At 42.3% G+C, this 15,585-nt stretch overlaps 1 protein-coding gene across 8 annotated transcripts in view; it reads right to left on the bottom strand.

Annotated features, from left to right (window-relative positions):
* Positions 1 to 15,585, bottom strand: part of nlgn1 (neuroligin 1) — a 224,612-nt gene that overhangs the window by 170,469 nt on the left and 38,558 nt on the right. For 4 of the 8 annotated variants that reach the window (XM_015360880.2, XM_015360881.2, XM_069197422.1 and 1 more), the window contains exons 2-3: positions 10,416 to 11,285; positions 9,883 to 9,942 (exon numbers count right to left, since the gene is read on the bottom strand). In XM_015360880.2, the coding sequence (XP_015216366.1) occupies positions 9,883 to 9,942; positions 10,416 to 10,905 (550 nt within the window). In that variant the 5' untranslated portion in view covers positions 10,906 to 11,285. The remainder of the gene's footprint in view (positions 1 to 9,882; positions 9,943 to 10,415; positions 11,286 to 15,585) is intronic. The other 4 variants (XM_069197423.1, XM_069197425.1, XM_069197426.1 and 1 more) reach the window with 1 other exon arrangement.

The raw sequence follows: 15,585 nt of genomic DNA, 5'->3' as shown, positions 1-15,585 counted from the left end.
CATTCTACCCTCCTCACTACGCTGAACAATGTTCAGATTGATTGAGCCTGCCAAACACCTGTCACTCTTAAGATCTAAGATGGATTTGAACCCGGGTCTACAGTGAGGAAAGTCACAGCTGTGCCACTTAGCCCCCTTTTTTACTGATCATTTCACTCCAGGCTACCTAGACAGCATCTCTCTTTTCACTGGCAATCTGTCCTTCAACAGCCTCTCATCTCATTAATCATTAATCCTCCCTTTCATTCTAATAATTAGTGAAAGAAAAATGATTTATTGGCCCCCTTTTTAGTGTGTCAAAAATTTAATTTCTAGAGCAGCTCAAGGGCCAAGTAGATGGTTATTAAGTCTGTCAAATCATCGTTAGACTTCAAATAGCTTTTTTCTTCTGGAAAAAAATGACAATTACATGTCAGCAGGAATCTGTGATCAGTCTACTAAGCACCTTTGCAAAATCACAGAAGCCAAACAAAGCAGAAAGTTTTAGTATAAACCAGAGAACAGAGTTCTCCCACAGCAGCAGAGCATGTCTGTAGGAGCAGTGGAGTCTGCATCAGCTGTCAGCTCACAGGGAGCCGATGATGGAGATCAGCTCTCTCTGTGTGAGGTTTGCTTGGTTTTTGGAATTTAGCCACTTCATTTTCTCATTTTGAAACACTGAAACTGGAGCTGATTTTCACTGAAAGGTTACCTTGCAAGCACTATGGAAATCCCCATAGAAGACCACAGATTACTGACTTTTTTGTTAGAAAGATTAATGTGAAAACTTGCAGCGGAGACGGGAGCTGTGCAGCTGCTTGTGGCTGTATCTCAGGTGTGCGCAGATGAGATGTGACTGATGACAGACACAATCCTAAGATCTTCAGATGTGCCCTATCAGGCAAACTCCAATAACCTGACTTCCTCTGCCAAAGAAAAAATAACCTTCCTATGAATGTTTACAGTGACTTCGAGAACCTTCTCATGCATACTTTAAAAAAACACGATCTTTAGCTTTCAATAAACATTAATCAGGACAATGGAGAATTCTGAGCAATGCCAAAAGACAAAATCTTTCAAATGCCTTTTCTAGGAAAATCAGAAGCTGCTTTTATCAAACTGATTTCTTAGCCAAATACTTGTAAATGACATTGGCTTATCGGCCAGCAGATAAACGTGCCAATGAAAGATCCCCCTGCTGCTCCGTTTCCGGGGCCGATGAAAGCAGAGCCTGGACCTGGGTCAGGGGGAATCGCTCTAGTCCCACACCGTACAAAGCAGCATCTGCTACGTGTTCAGTGTGTAATTCATGCTCTCTCTTCAAAAACTGGCGATCCTTTGCTCCCTTACAAGGAGTTTCACTGCATTTCCAATCCATGGGAAGAAACAGCCAGTGCACTTTCATCCGACAGATGTTAAAATGGACACTCTTGCCGCACCCTATAATATATAAGGTGATATATAAGGTGTCGGCAGCAAAACCACGAACGCTGGACAACAACACGCAGCAGCAGTCTGTCTGCAGAGTGTGGAAACTGCTGTTCCACATTTAGTTGACAACATTAATACTAATGACCTCAATATTGCTTCCACTCGAAATCAGCTTTGCTCCCAAAACACTACAGAATGAAGTGGATTTCGATGATGCCTGAAGGCAGAACTACTGGACCTGGGGCTGTTCTAGAGTAAAAACAATCTGGTAAACGATAACCAAAGCATGGCAGCACATCGTGTACTATATGCAGCACATGGGGCAGACATACACAAAGTATTACTGAGGACAAAAGAGATTTTTAATCTCAAGTTAAGATGAGGGAGAACAATTCCACAGAACAAACAAAGCAGGTGATCAGGGCACTGAAGTAACAAAGCTAAAAGCAGAAAAACAACACCGATCGCCGATCTGAGGGATGCCGATATGCTTAATGATGGGAGTGATGAGTTATTGACAGTAGTAATATAATTACAGCTGCAGGATGTGTTGGGCTGCCTTAGTAATGGCTGCAGCCATGGAGAACGCCATTGATCTGAGGTGGGAACAGGAGAGGATGGAGAAAACCCCCTGACTCGTATACAAGCACGGCTTCCCCTGACCGGCCCCGAGGAGCGCTCCACTGGGCCAGCCACACCAATGACTGCTCTCAACGTGCAACCACCAACGAAACGCTGGCCAAGGTCCACAAGTCGAGAGATTGGAAAAACAAGCAGCAGGAGGTTAGGAAACGCTACACGAGTGAATCAAGAGATGCAAAATCAAGAGCAGCAAAAGTAAAAGGCAGAAAAAAAACTATACAGTTCATTTGTTTGCTTCAAACCCTATTATTGGTGAAGTCTGACATCTTAATTATGTCTTGAAAAGAAACTCAAGATGGTGAAGATAAGGCAATACATTCAATTTCTTATGGGGAATCCCAGTAAGATTTTCCATGTCTTTTTTAAAACTGTAGCTGTTCTCCAGCATGAAGCCAGCAAGCAGCTCTGCTGAAGGTGAGTGGAATTAGTCAGGGTCTCTGTACTGGCCAGACAGGCAGCTCTTCCACACGAATAGGCTTGAGAGCTCTTAAGACTTTCTCCAGCCTGTGACAAAGTGCAACAACTGGCGAGCAGATATTTTCCCACAATTTATTTAATATTTAATTGAATAATTGTTTTAAAAGGAAGTTGTAAATTTTAAATCACAGGCTACCATTTATGATTTCCACACATTAGGCTTCATATTCAAAACTGCTGGCATAGTGTCGTTTGTGGTCACGCTTATTAACATGGAGCAAGACCGTTCAAATGAACTGTGACATTCACCACAAATAATCCTAAAAGATATTGTTCTCATAATAGCATGGACAGTATGTTGGTATACAGGCACTCACTGCCATCATACCTGGCGTTTTACCAAAGTCCTTCTGTTCTTTTTAAAGCGAAAAGAAAGTGAGGGTTTGAACACGAGTGAGTGAGCGAGAGACGGCCGTCACCTGCCATTCAACCAAAAACCCGGAAAACCCTAAACTAAGCTCCGGTTTAAAGGCTGAAAAGAGCTTGAAATGGGGTGATAAACAAAAGCGGGGTCAGGCCTGCCCATTGTTATCTTCACTAGCTAGCGTTTAGTCACCGGCGTTTGCGTCTCCAGGAACACTGCCAAGTACCACACACTAGTTTGTCAAACCCAGAGTCCTTTTTGTTTTTAGCATAAATTGTAATTAAAATAACTTGGCAGCTTGATTGAGCATTTTTATGAAGCAAAACACACAAGAGTTCAGCCAAGATAAATGGACACACTTCCTGGATTTTTGCAAATCTCTCATAAATGTGTTGCGTGCATTTTAACAAGAGCTTTAAAATGAAGTGGTTATATTCTTTTACTTCTTTCTTCAGCCTACAAAACATTCACTCTTCAGAGGGTAAAACAGACCAAGTCACATTTTATACGGTAATCTTCAAACAAAATTTGGTGTTTTGCGCTTCATCTTTAAGCCCACATTTCTGCTAAGCATGACACTAATTCAATGTTCACAGTTCAGAGATAAAATTACTACAATAACCCTGATTGTTTGTAATACTGATATTATAAAAGCTTCTGAGCCTCTCTCAGCAAATTAAATCCAAGTACAATATTACACTACAGCAAATACGAGAAATGCCGCAGTTCACAATTACAAACATTGAACCATAATCTCTCAAAAATTGTAGGGCATATACAGGAAAGATGTGTAAAACCCAGGCTTTAAAGATCACATTAATCAGTAAATTCAAATACCTCTTCCCTTTTTGGCTTTCACCTTAATTTATCAGTAAATATGCACTACCAGTCTATATTCTGACTGTTAAACGTTGCTAAATGAACTCAAGTTCTGTGCGGCTCTGTGACATGGCAGTTAACACAGCTGCCTCACATCATTTCTGCCCTGGATTCAATGCTGGCCTGGTGAAACGCTTGTTTTGTACATCACCCCCAAACCCATGCTGGAATCCAGAAAGAGCAGTGGTGCGCTCTCGGGCCTGTCTTCTGTGTCCTATGCTGCCTGAGCAACATAAAAATGCAGTTTATGGATGGATGGGTACACCAAAGCCTGGATTTTCAAAATAATCCACCCTAACAAACCATGGCTTGGGACCTGTAAGGCATATTAATCGGAAATGGAACTGACCAGGTCAAGTCAAAATGAAGAAATATTAGACATATACACACCAAATAAACACATTACACTGACTTTATCATCCACTGTTAACAAAGGTATATCAATATACTGTATATATACAGTACATATATATACGGGGTGGAGCGCTGGGTTAGGGTTTGGTTAATCCCAACTGCTCCAGGGACGCTGTACAATGGCTGACCCTGCGCAAAAGACGAATTCCTAATGAAAGAAATTGTATAGGGCTAATAAAGCAACATTATCCTTTGAGGGACCCTACAGCTGAGAATTCAGGAGGAGCAGGTTACTTCTGGGTATAGAGTCTGTGGCTAAAGTCCACTGCACACATCCAACACCCACTGCAATGAGTCCCTCTCTGGGCAAACAGAGCTCGGAAGTAAACCGCTGTGCTCTTGTAATGTGGCCATTTCTTGAGGTTAGTGATGTTAAGATGTATAAATGTAACTGCAGCAATGTAATCAAATGTTCCTGAGCTCTGGGGTCAGTAAACAGCAGTACTGTGCTCTATAGTTTCAGCCTTCAGTTACCATCAGAACAATACTACAGTCTGCAGAGGGACTCAAAAGCTTCCCTTTATCAGAGGACACAAGTGAAAACTACACAGACGTGCATTTTAAACTGAGACCACGACAAAGTGGCGTGGCAGTACACACGCTACACATCCATGTTGTTAAGCTGATATTCTGTTAACTTTCAAGAAATGGCAGGATGAGACCCTTAGACCATTAGCTACTAACTTCCAAACAGGCTAGATGGACTGGAGATGGGCTCCTCAGTCAGTACCTTTCTTATGCTCTTTAACCTCCAGGACTGACTGGTAAGACAAAAAACAAAATGGTGGGAGAGCACGCACCACAGAAAAGACAAGAATCTGTTTGGTTTTTTTACATTTTAAACAGGAACAATATAGCTGTAGCTTACTGGGCGAGGTTGTTCATACGTTGAAAAACAGCTCCGCATGTGACGGCAGTGTCTCCACGGAGCCGCCGCTCCGTACTGCAGCAATGGACTTTCTCTTGCTATCGCACCGACTTCCTCACAAGGAGTTCTGAGATCATATCTCTGGAATGGGTCTGATATCTTAAATCAAAAAACGTCTTAGTTAAAAATAATTATCTGCAGACTAGTTAGCTCTTTGCCCACCCCCGTCTGGTAAGCCTTTTGGGTGGCTATTTTATGTGAAGCAGACCTCCTCCCTCCTCGTTTGCAAGCTGCATGTCTTAAATATGCATGAGAACCTGCAGTGCACAGCGACAGTGACCCGGGCGGTCTGGGAGGAATCCGTATCAGAGAGAGCTGCGCTGCAGTTTGCTCGCATGTCACCACTCCCCCTTCACCAGCAAGAGCATCAGTGTCAACAGAAGTGGGGAATTAGGCTCATTAGCCTCACATGCTTATTCTGTTTAAGTGTCATTTATAAAACATTTATAAAATATCACAGGACCAAAACAGATTTAGTTTTCGCTGCCATCAATATTTGATGACAAATTATACTGGCTTTGGGGTGTTCGATACATCACAATCAGGAAACCTCCCAAATCATTTCAGAGCCGTTTTTAATCTTGCTTACTTAGTGGTGCATTTTTTTTTAAAGGTAAGGATTCAACCTATAATTGTTTTTTCCCGAAACTGAGTTTCTGCAAACCAGGAAGAATTATCACACAAGAAACAATCAAGAATTACCACACAAGTTGCCAAAAGACACTCGCACTGACAAATGGTAGTTTTGCCTCCAGCATTATATTGTGTAAACAATTTCATATTCATTTTGTACTCCACAATAATGATAAAATTAATGAGTGATTGTAAGATCACTCATTTTAAGTTCCTTCAGACAGAGAAGAGTCACATGTAATAACACAGCATTAGAAATAACTACTTTATTTAAGTAATTGCATCAGTAAGTCAATTCTTTCCTAGTGCTAAAGATATAAAATACCTTCATAAAACCCTGGATGCTGTTCTCACGGAGGGCTGAAGAATTTATCCTGTCTCTCACACTGGGAAAGTGAGGCCTAGAGCTGGTCCTGAGAGCTACATGTATGATCTCCTGCCAGAAACAAGACAAACTGCTGCCCTTCTCACTGTACCCAAGAGCAGCTTTGATATCAAATAACATTTCAGATCCAGAATGACAAGGCTTATGTTCGAAACAGTCCTGGTTTACCAGACAGATTTGTATCTTGTATAATTTTCCCTTTGACTAGAAGTACTTTGCTCAAGCACTTAAGTCCATTTTGAGAATCAAAGTAGAAACAATGTACAACCACAGTAAGCAACCAAACTCGCAAGAGCATCAGTACTTCCATCCTTTCCAAGGGGAAGGAGGCTGAGGAGCTGCAGACAACGCAGTGTGGAAGGGTCAGCCCCAAGGTCAAGACAAGCGAAACGTGAGGATTTTCAGCAGGCTGTGTCCCAGAGGAAGTTCGACAAGATAAAAACTTCCAGAAGCTGTAAAGTTTGTTTCACCCACAACGTGACACACGCGTCACAGACATAGAGCTTCCCTGAGGATCCAGTTCATCTATCGAAAAACCAGGCCGCAGCATTCACATTTTCAAAAGGCACATTCCTGCAGCAAAGCCCCTGACTATCTTGTCGGCTGATGCCGATGGATTTGTCCATGATCCCTTTCTTATTGCTTTTTTATTCCAGGCGTCCCCCTGAAGCTGGGAGTTTCCACACTAAAACCTGCACTCTTGCTTAGCTATTATGCAGTGGTGACCACCTACAGTGCTCCCTTGATTTAAAATAAATCTCACCGCAGATTTTTCACAACAGCAGAATGTCACCAGCAGTGTGCTTTTAAAGCTCACCACAACAAAAACAGAAATAACATAAAAATCAGTATCTGATGAACTGAAGCAGCCAGACCCCTGCAGTCCAAAACCCAGGACTGACTCCCTTTTCTTCTAAAACAAATTAACTACAGATTACACCTCTCCTCAGAAAGACAATGCAACTTATTTCTAAAGATCAGGATGGTGGGTTTAACTGAGGGTTTACTTAACAGATCAGATTTCTTTTGTTTTGCAGTGTTGCACCCAAATACAGAGAAACACTCCTTTTTAGTAGCCCATTCCTTTCAACCAATTTTCAGCGCCACCCCTCTGAAGGGCATGCAGATCCAGAGGAATACGCACATTGTAATAAACCCACAGACTGAAGTTTCAAATAAATAACAAAGCAGCTCCTCCCAGAGGGGCATGAGGATATTGTGTCCAACCATCCTGAAGGATGCACACAATATTATTGGCAGCTCCCCAGAGACTGTCTCTAATAAAACCTGCCCGAAAGAAGCCAGGTAGTCTATTTGATTTTTGTTTAACGTATACACTTTTATCTGAGGGATTAGCATTTTTTAAACTGGGGGCATTAACAAGAGTGCACACTGCTGAACAGCACAGACTAGGCTCTGCATTCTTCGGGAGTGTGATCCATCCCCATGTTTCTCTGTTTACAGCACAAAATCCATCAATCCATTGATCTCCCAGTTTACAGCAGTTATCACATGTGCCACTAGTGTCTTCTACAGACAAGTACTGTATAACCATCCCAAAGAAAATAACAGCATACGGATAAAAAAACAACAGAGAACATCATGTTGGCTGTAAGATTCATCATTGTGAGAAACACTTGCTAAGTTTTCATGCACGCTTAAAATAAGCAGCATTGTTATGGCCATATTGCAAAAAGCAAATAGCAAATAATTCCACAGGAACGGGAAAAAAAGTACATCTTGGAAAGACTACATTTGGAAAAAAATATTTCAGCATGTGGACTGCAATCACTGTAACAATAAGAACACAGAAAAGTAATAGCAAGTGTTTACTCTTGCAAAAGCACATTTTGAGGTTGTTTCAGCCAAATGCAGCCAAAAATATTGCAAATTGGATGATAACCAAAGTGTCCATGAAGACTCAGGACAGTGCAGCCAGACTTTGAAAATATATATCTGAGCAGCTTATAAATAAAATGACAGGAATGATCTCTGTTGTCAGAAATGCAGAGCGAATGTAAACCACATTCAGGATTTCCTTAATAACAAAAAATACTCTTTTCATAATTTTGCTAAATTTATCTGTGATGCAACTGCTGTGTTGGGTGTTGAAAATAATATGTGACGTGGGCCGATTCGAACACAGTACAGTATTCCCAATCCGGCTCAACACATTGCTCAAAGAAAGAAAAGGCGTTACATCAGAAGAATTAACATCCCCCCCTTTCGCACAGGGAAACTTAGCCAATGAATTCAAAAGTTTTTGGACTGGAAGAAAACAGAAACCAGACATTGTTGCTCTTTTCCTGCTCCAATAAACTTCAGTTTCAATAAGCTTGTAGGTAGCTGTACTACGCCTGCGGTGTAATTTCACTGGTGCTTAGTGAAGATAAGAGGGCTGAATCAGACGTTTTAGCTGGTGAGATAGAATTGCCAAAACATGCATAAGCTACCTGCCAACCTAGTTTTGTATATTTTTTTTTCAATTTTAATTGCAAAGGTGGAAAAATCTGCATTCTTTCCATTTCATTGAGATTCATTTCTTGTAACACAGGAAAAAGTATGTTATTCTTCATTACAGCTAGTACTATAATGAATACAAATGCCTCAAAATTAAAATAAAATGGCTGGAACAAAATTGCTAAGAATATCCCAACAGACAAGAATAATTGAAAGATTTCATTGGCGTGCACTTGCTGTATGAGAGAGAATCTCCAATTTGGGATGCAAAATTCAATGCAGAGCAGGCTGGTTATACATCATAATTTAGGAGACATTTCTTTTCTTTCACAGGAACCAGTTGCACTGAGGATACAATAAATGAATGGCTGTTATTATTAAATGAAAAAAATGTATGTTTTAAAAATCAACATCGGGGAGACAATTCTCTTCCACTATGCTGAAATGAAAAACCCCACCCTGTGCAGACAGAGAGCAGAGGAATGTGATGTTCACTCTTCACGGGGGCTGCAGGGAACAGTCCTGTCTGAGATGTGCTGGGCGAGGTGGGGAGGTCTGTGTCTGTGTGTGGCTGAGGGTGGGGGTGGAGGGGGCTGGCTACTCACCTCCTGGTCAGGGTGAGGCAGTTAATACACAGGCCCTGAGCCTGAAGGGGACTTGCTGCCCCCTGCATGTCTCACCGGAGCTTTGAAGAGCCTCCTAAGGGGCAAGCTGGGAGGTGGCAGAGGATAAAGAGACCAGAGCAAAGTGACTGTAACCACTGCCAACGTGACCCGTCAGAGAGCTAGTCTACAACACAGAGACGTTTTATTTTTGTGCTGCAAGATGCACTTAAGGGTTTTAATGGAACCGACATCTAATATTAATATGGAGAATACTGTAGATTCCCCCAGGTAAGTGATTAAAAATAGCGTGCAACGATTTTTCTTTTTTGATGATGATGTTGTTTCCAGCCAAAGTAGTCATATTAACGGTATACAGTATATCTTATCATGGTTCCTGTCCTGGTTTCTCCACTGGGCCCTGCCGCCCCTGATGAGATCGTGATCGGTACAGCTAGTGTAAGCCAATGGAACACGGATACCATCCGTTTTATTTGAGACGTTTTGCAAGTGCAACTTCCTCGAATCTAATTCAAACTCCTTTTCCTAATGAAGTTTCAGAGACGTCATTAAGTACAGGAAAGTTTCTGACCTTCTCCACCTCACAGAACACCAGCGGACGACCATCTCTGATGTCGATAAATACAATCTCTTCCGTGGCACAGCGTTCATTATATTTTATACATACCTCCTTTTCTACATATTTTCTTGCCGGGTTTCCTGGCACATTCCTTGGATATTCTTTTTACTGCAAAATGAATAGAAGACTAAAAAATAACATGGAGCTCCATCACAGACAGTCGGAGCATGCAACACCACTATCTAACTTTAGAGGAAAAAAAATATTCTTTAAAGGTTTAATTCTTATTCATCATGATCATTACTTAACATCAGATAGATCCTTCTTTTATTATCCCAACTCATTGTGCCTGCACACACAATGGACAAAATGATGGACCTTCTCAGTCAGCGTGAGAGGGGAGGCAGAGGAGGAACTGGGGTCACCTGGATGAGCGTGCTGTGCAGGAAGGCAGGATGAGTGTGGACAGGAAGTTAGGAGACTGATGCTCACACACACGCGCACACACACGCGCACGCGCACACAGAGAAAGCAGCAGCATGCACATATAGAAGACAAAAAACATGCACGAATCATCATGCTTGGAATTGTTTGGAAAAAAAGCAGAAAAAAGTCCCTGTTCGTTGCTGCTGTTAACTCACCATCCTCGGTTGGGACATATATGTTTAAGAAAAGGCAGTCTTCGCTCTGGTCTTGGACATATGTTGAGACTACCTCCAGGCTATTAGTAAACCACACAGGAAGCATGACCTCCGGTAACCTTCCTTCCAGGATGGTCTGGGGGCAAACGGGGGCGAACTGGGTGGCGTTGCGGATATCGGACCAAGAGGATGGGGGCTCCGGAGGCTGGAAACGCCGTTCTCCAGTCGGGGGCGCTGCATAAGGTACCCCAAGAAACTGGATTACAGGACCCAGGATCTCGTTGTTGAGTTCCTTTTTAAATCCCCTCACCTTGCCGTAATTGGTGGTCACCACCGGGTCCGTGTCGTCCAGCTTTTGCGAGGAGGCCACGACGGCCTGGAGCGTAAATCCCAGAACCCAGAGAACGAAGGGGCCGTCGACCCCGGAGCCGAGCCGGAGCCCCCTCCCTCTCCACACGCAGCTCAGCCGAGCGGGCTTGTGCAGAGACATGGCTCCCCTCCCCCACAGCCCGGGCCACAAATCCACCCAACCAGGAAAGAGCAGCAGCAGCAGCAAAGATCTCTGCAGCGGAGGGGCGAAAGGAACCCTATTTATATCCACTCCTGAGGTGCCAAACAGGGGGGTCAAAGAGAAGCGTATCGAGCCTCCTGAGCGCAGCACTGTCAAAGCCCTCAAAGACTCTTCTCATGGCAAGTTATTTCCCATCGATTTCACACACACAGAAGAAGCCACATCTTCACTCGCCGCTATTCATCAGGACACATCCTATCGACAATGCTGTTTTCCATCTCAGCGATAGCAAGAGCAACGCCATTTACTGCAGAGCTTCCTCTTATAAATCAAATCCAGTTAGCGGCGGGGCCGGTGTCCTGCAGGAAAAAAAAAGGGGTCATTAGTATAAGGCAGAAAAATGAGGGCAGATTGGCGGCTTCAGTGCAATCTCTTCTGTGGCCCCCAAGTTGACCATTTAGAAATCGCCTTCAATCGTATCGTATTGTATCAGTCACTGGAGGCGACATAACTATCACTCTATAGAAAGCACCTTATTTTGGCACAGAAAGAGGAATATACAACTTTTTACCCCAAAAAGTAGGTCTGGTCCAAGCACAAAGTGGATGTATGGGGTCTGTCAAAACAAAACTGATTTTTTTCCCCCAAGGTTTCCCGAACCCGTAAAATCTGTCTATGACACAAATTTCACATTCAACAGAGACTGTAGATAGATATCACCAGACCACTTACAAAAAATAATTACTGACAGACACGATGATAATGTTAAACCGTTCTTAATCTGTTTTATATTGCTCACAGAAATGGCTGTCTTTGTAAAGCAGAATATATCTTAACACATCAAGCTTCCATGTATATGACAACTAAATATAGACTCTCCACAGCAACAGTGTTAATGAGGTATGGGAGCACATTTATAATGTGAAACAACCTTTTCCCATCGGAGACAGACAGTAAAACGCAGCCTGATCTACAGTGCAATGTCATGTAGTTTCTACTTTTCCCAAATGGGAATGTTGGCATTCAATAGTAGTTCAGGTGGGGAGCTGTGTCAGCATGCGTAGGCTGCAAAAGAACAAGTAATAGGTCTATTCTGTGCTGAAAAAAGTTTCGGCCGTGGAGCCTTCTGAAGAAGTGTGTGTTGTCCTCCATGAAAAAGGCACCAAGGCCGAAACGTTGTGTTTTCTTTCTTCTTTTTTCAGCATGGAATAAACCTATTACTTATTCAATAGTAATACCTTGCTAGAATCATAGATGCTGTGGAGCAGAAAAACAAGAGGTCAATTCAAATCAACATTAAGTCTCCTTTATTTCATTTGGAGACAAATGCAAAAGCAGGCTGGTTAATTGGAAACCACTTGGGACCACAGCTGGCTCTTCACATTAGAAATTTGCTCAAATCCTCATGTTATCCATACTACCCTAAAATACTTTTTCAGTTCATTGGAGGCTTTTGTTGTAACTGTGGAATTGTTCCATGCTTTTTTTACACTCCACCCGTTTCATAGTTGCACATAAATGAAATTTTGCACTTTGCTGCCTTTAGGGGATTGTCTGAATTGAACTGAAGCTGTTCAGCCACACTTGTCTGTTCTGTGAGCCGATTATTGATAGAAAGTGTGTGAAGAAGGCATGTCTTGGCTCTTCAAGGCTGTCTTTTCAACTGGTGCATCTGGGGTTCAGACTCTGCAGTAGCTTTACCATTTAAAAAATGCACTTCTTATGGAGCCAGAACAGATGTGTCATTCTCAGAAAACCCTTGGGCGTTTTAACAGTGCAAAATAACAGGGTGAAGCTTACAAACTGGAAAAGACCAACACTGTGATGCTGATACTCAAACCTAGATGATTATCTATGAAGGGTCTTAGATAATCAACTTAATCAATACAACTGTGTAACTTGTTGTAGCCCACCACAATTATACAGGTACAGTGATAGTCATTTACCTCTATGTCCAACAGGCCTCAGTGGAGTTTTAATGGTAGCACATGATCTATTGCAAACACACTGTAATACAACAATCATGCAATGACCCTTCATCTTATTAAAGATCCGGATTTACATGCATTCTACATAAAGAGACAACCACCAAGCTGACAAACTTGCATTTTAACTAACAGTTGGCAAATTTGAGATTACTGACCTGCCTGAAAATGAATGACATTGTACTATCACAATTTTAATAACAGTGCAGCATGACTAATAAAAATAAAATAAAAAACCATTTGGCCTTTGGCCACTGCAGATCATGGGTGTGCCACTGTGTTTTTTTTACAGAACCAGTATCCTGTAGAAATAACATGTTCTTCCACACCTTAAGTGTTTAATGTTTAATGTTTGACCTCCATGTGAACCTTGCAGTAACGCACCACCTCAGAAAACAAGGCAGAGAACAATTAAGAAACTCCAAGAGCTGCATGAGTTATAAATAGAGGCTTTACTTGAAAAATCTGCTGTATCTTCTTGGTACAATAGGGAGGGCAAAAACACTGCTGGAAGTGATTAAAAAAAGCTGCGAGAAGCTTTAAACCCTCTTTCCTCAAGCTCATTTTAATAGCATCACTGATTGCAACAGGCTGAGAGTATTAAGATCAGACATCCTTTTCACCGAGCACTTTCTTCATTGTTTGCTCTCCTTTCAAGCTTATGAAGCATTGCAGGATGCCAATAAAATCTCTTCAACATACCTCAGTTCTGCCCAGGTCACTGGCAACTTATTTCAGTAAGACATTTAATCCTATAAACAATCTATACATTAATCAATCAATTAACTAATTCATTTCTTCTTTCCACCTAGAATGAAATTCTTTCTCTAGGGGGAAGACAGTAGACAGTTTCAGTAATTGAACGCATTACCTCCTAGGAAATCCTAGACAGAGAATACCTCAGAATTCCCAGCCTATGTGTTGCTTTCCCAAGGTTTCAGCGTTTCAAACAGGTTTCAGTTTTCTAGGGAACCTATAACTACAGTACATATTAACCTTTGAGTAAAGAAGTGCTTCCTGTTCTCACTTACCCCTTTATTTCCTACTGTCTTTTCCTCTTAACTTCCACTGTTGTTCCAAATGTTGTCACAAGAAGTTACTGAATGCATAATGATCAAATCTCAAATTCCCATTCTAAAATACTAACACTTGCTTGTTTTGAATGAAGGACTATGAACCAGAAGTAGGTAAAAAAAGGAAAGAAGAGCCAGGAAGCTTACGATGAGATCGGAAGTTTTTAAGTTTAAAAGACTTGACACATAGGTCATTCCCCTAACCATTACAATTTGGTAATGAGACTGCAACTTATCTAGGTGACCTAAAGCAAGTGGAAGAGCAATGACAGATGTAAACACTGTGAGGTAGCACATTCATTTTTATTACAGAGACACAATCTTGTAAAAAATGTGCCCACCTGTTTGGTCTGATTATTAAAATAATTTAGTGTAATAGTTTGTATGGACTAATTATCAGAATGAAGATATTAGTAGTATTTATCCAGTGGCTCAGAGGCAGCATGGTTTTCTCCACTGCAAAAAATGTAAATATAGAGCACCTAGGGCATCAAAAATAGATCACAGATGAACCAGGGATTGAGAGACATTGCTGACATTAAGCAAACTATCACTTCAATATGCAATGTGTAGTATTATTTACAGAAATTGAAGTAGAAATAGTACAGACTGTGGGCAACCCAAGATAATCATTCAAATTTAAAGCATATAGATTAGAAACTGCAAATGCAAACTCTTCTCGGCTACAGAGGTATCAGAAATACTTAAGAAACAATCTAGACTCATCCCAGTATTCATGAAATCCTGTGACCCTTCCACACTCCAGCCAAATCTCGAAGCTGCATATTGCAACATGGCAAAAGTTCACCTGGACCTTTGCATCCACTTTACACTGGCAGACAATAATAATTCCTTACACTTATATAGGTCTTTTCTGGACACTCAGAGCACTTCACAGGTAATGGGGACTCCCCTCCACCACCACCAGTGTGCAGCCCCACCTGAATGATGCGACAGCAGCCATAGTGCGCCAGAACGCTCACCACACACCAGCTCTCAGTGGGGAGGAGAGCAGAGTGACGAAGCCAGTTCATAAACCTGGATTACCACCCGGCCATGACTGGCCTTTACCAATGAGACATTTGGCCAGGGCGACGGGTGAACACCTCTACTCTTTCCGAGGAACCACAGACAGTCAGGACCTCAGTTTTACATCTCATCCGATGAGATTTTAGAGTCCCCATCACTATACTGGGGCATTAGGACCCACACAGACTGCAGGGTGAGCACCCCCTTACTGTCCTCACCAACACCTCTTCCAGCAGCAGCCTTAGCTTTCCCGGGAGTCTCCCATCCAGATACTGACCAGGCTCACACCTGCTGAGCTTCAGTGTGCTGCCAGCTGTGAGCTGCAGGGTGATATAGCCACTGGCAGATATTACTACTCCAGGGTCAGTCCTACATTCAGTCCTTTTTTTGTTTTCCGTGTACAAGACCAGTTCCAGCTTCAAGACCAAGAGCTGAATAGCTGACACCCGGGTATTTACGTTCGCTCCTGCCACAGCTCTGCAAGCTCACCTCGGCCCTTTCAGCCTTGAAAACCAGAGCCCGCCGCTTCACGCACTGCTCCAGTAGGGCGGCCATTTCTGCCAGTTCAGGGC

This window comes from Lepisosteus oculatus, chromosome 13, assembly GCF_040954835.1.
Source record: "Lepisosteus oculatus isolate fLepOcu1 chromosome 13, fLepOcu1.hap2, whole genome shotgun sequence".
Lineage (NCBI taxonomy): Eukaryota > Metazoa > Chordata > Actinopteri > Semionotiformes > Lepisosteidae > Lepisosteus > Lepisosteus oculatus.
The sequence above is the reverse complement of the archived record's forward strand: the minus strand, read 5'-3'. Positions and strand labels throughout refer to the sequence as shown.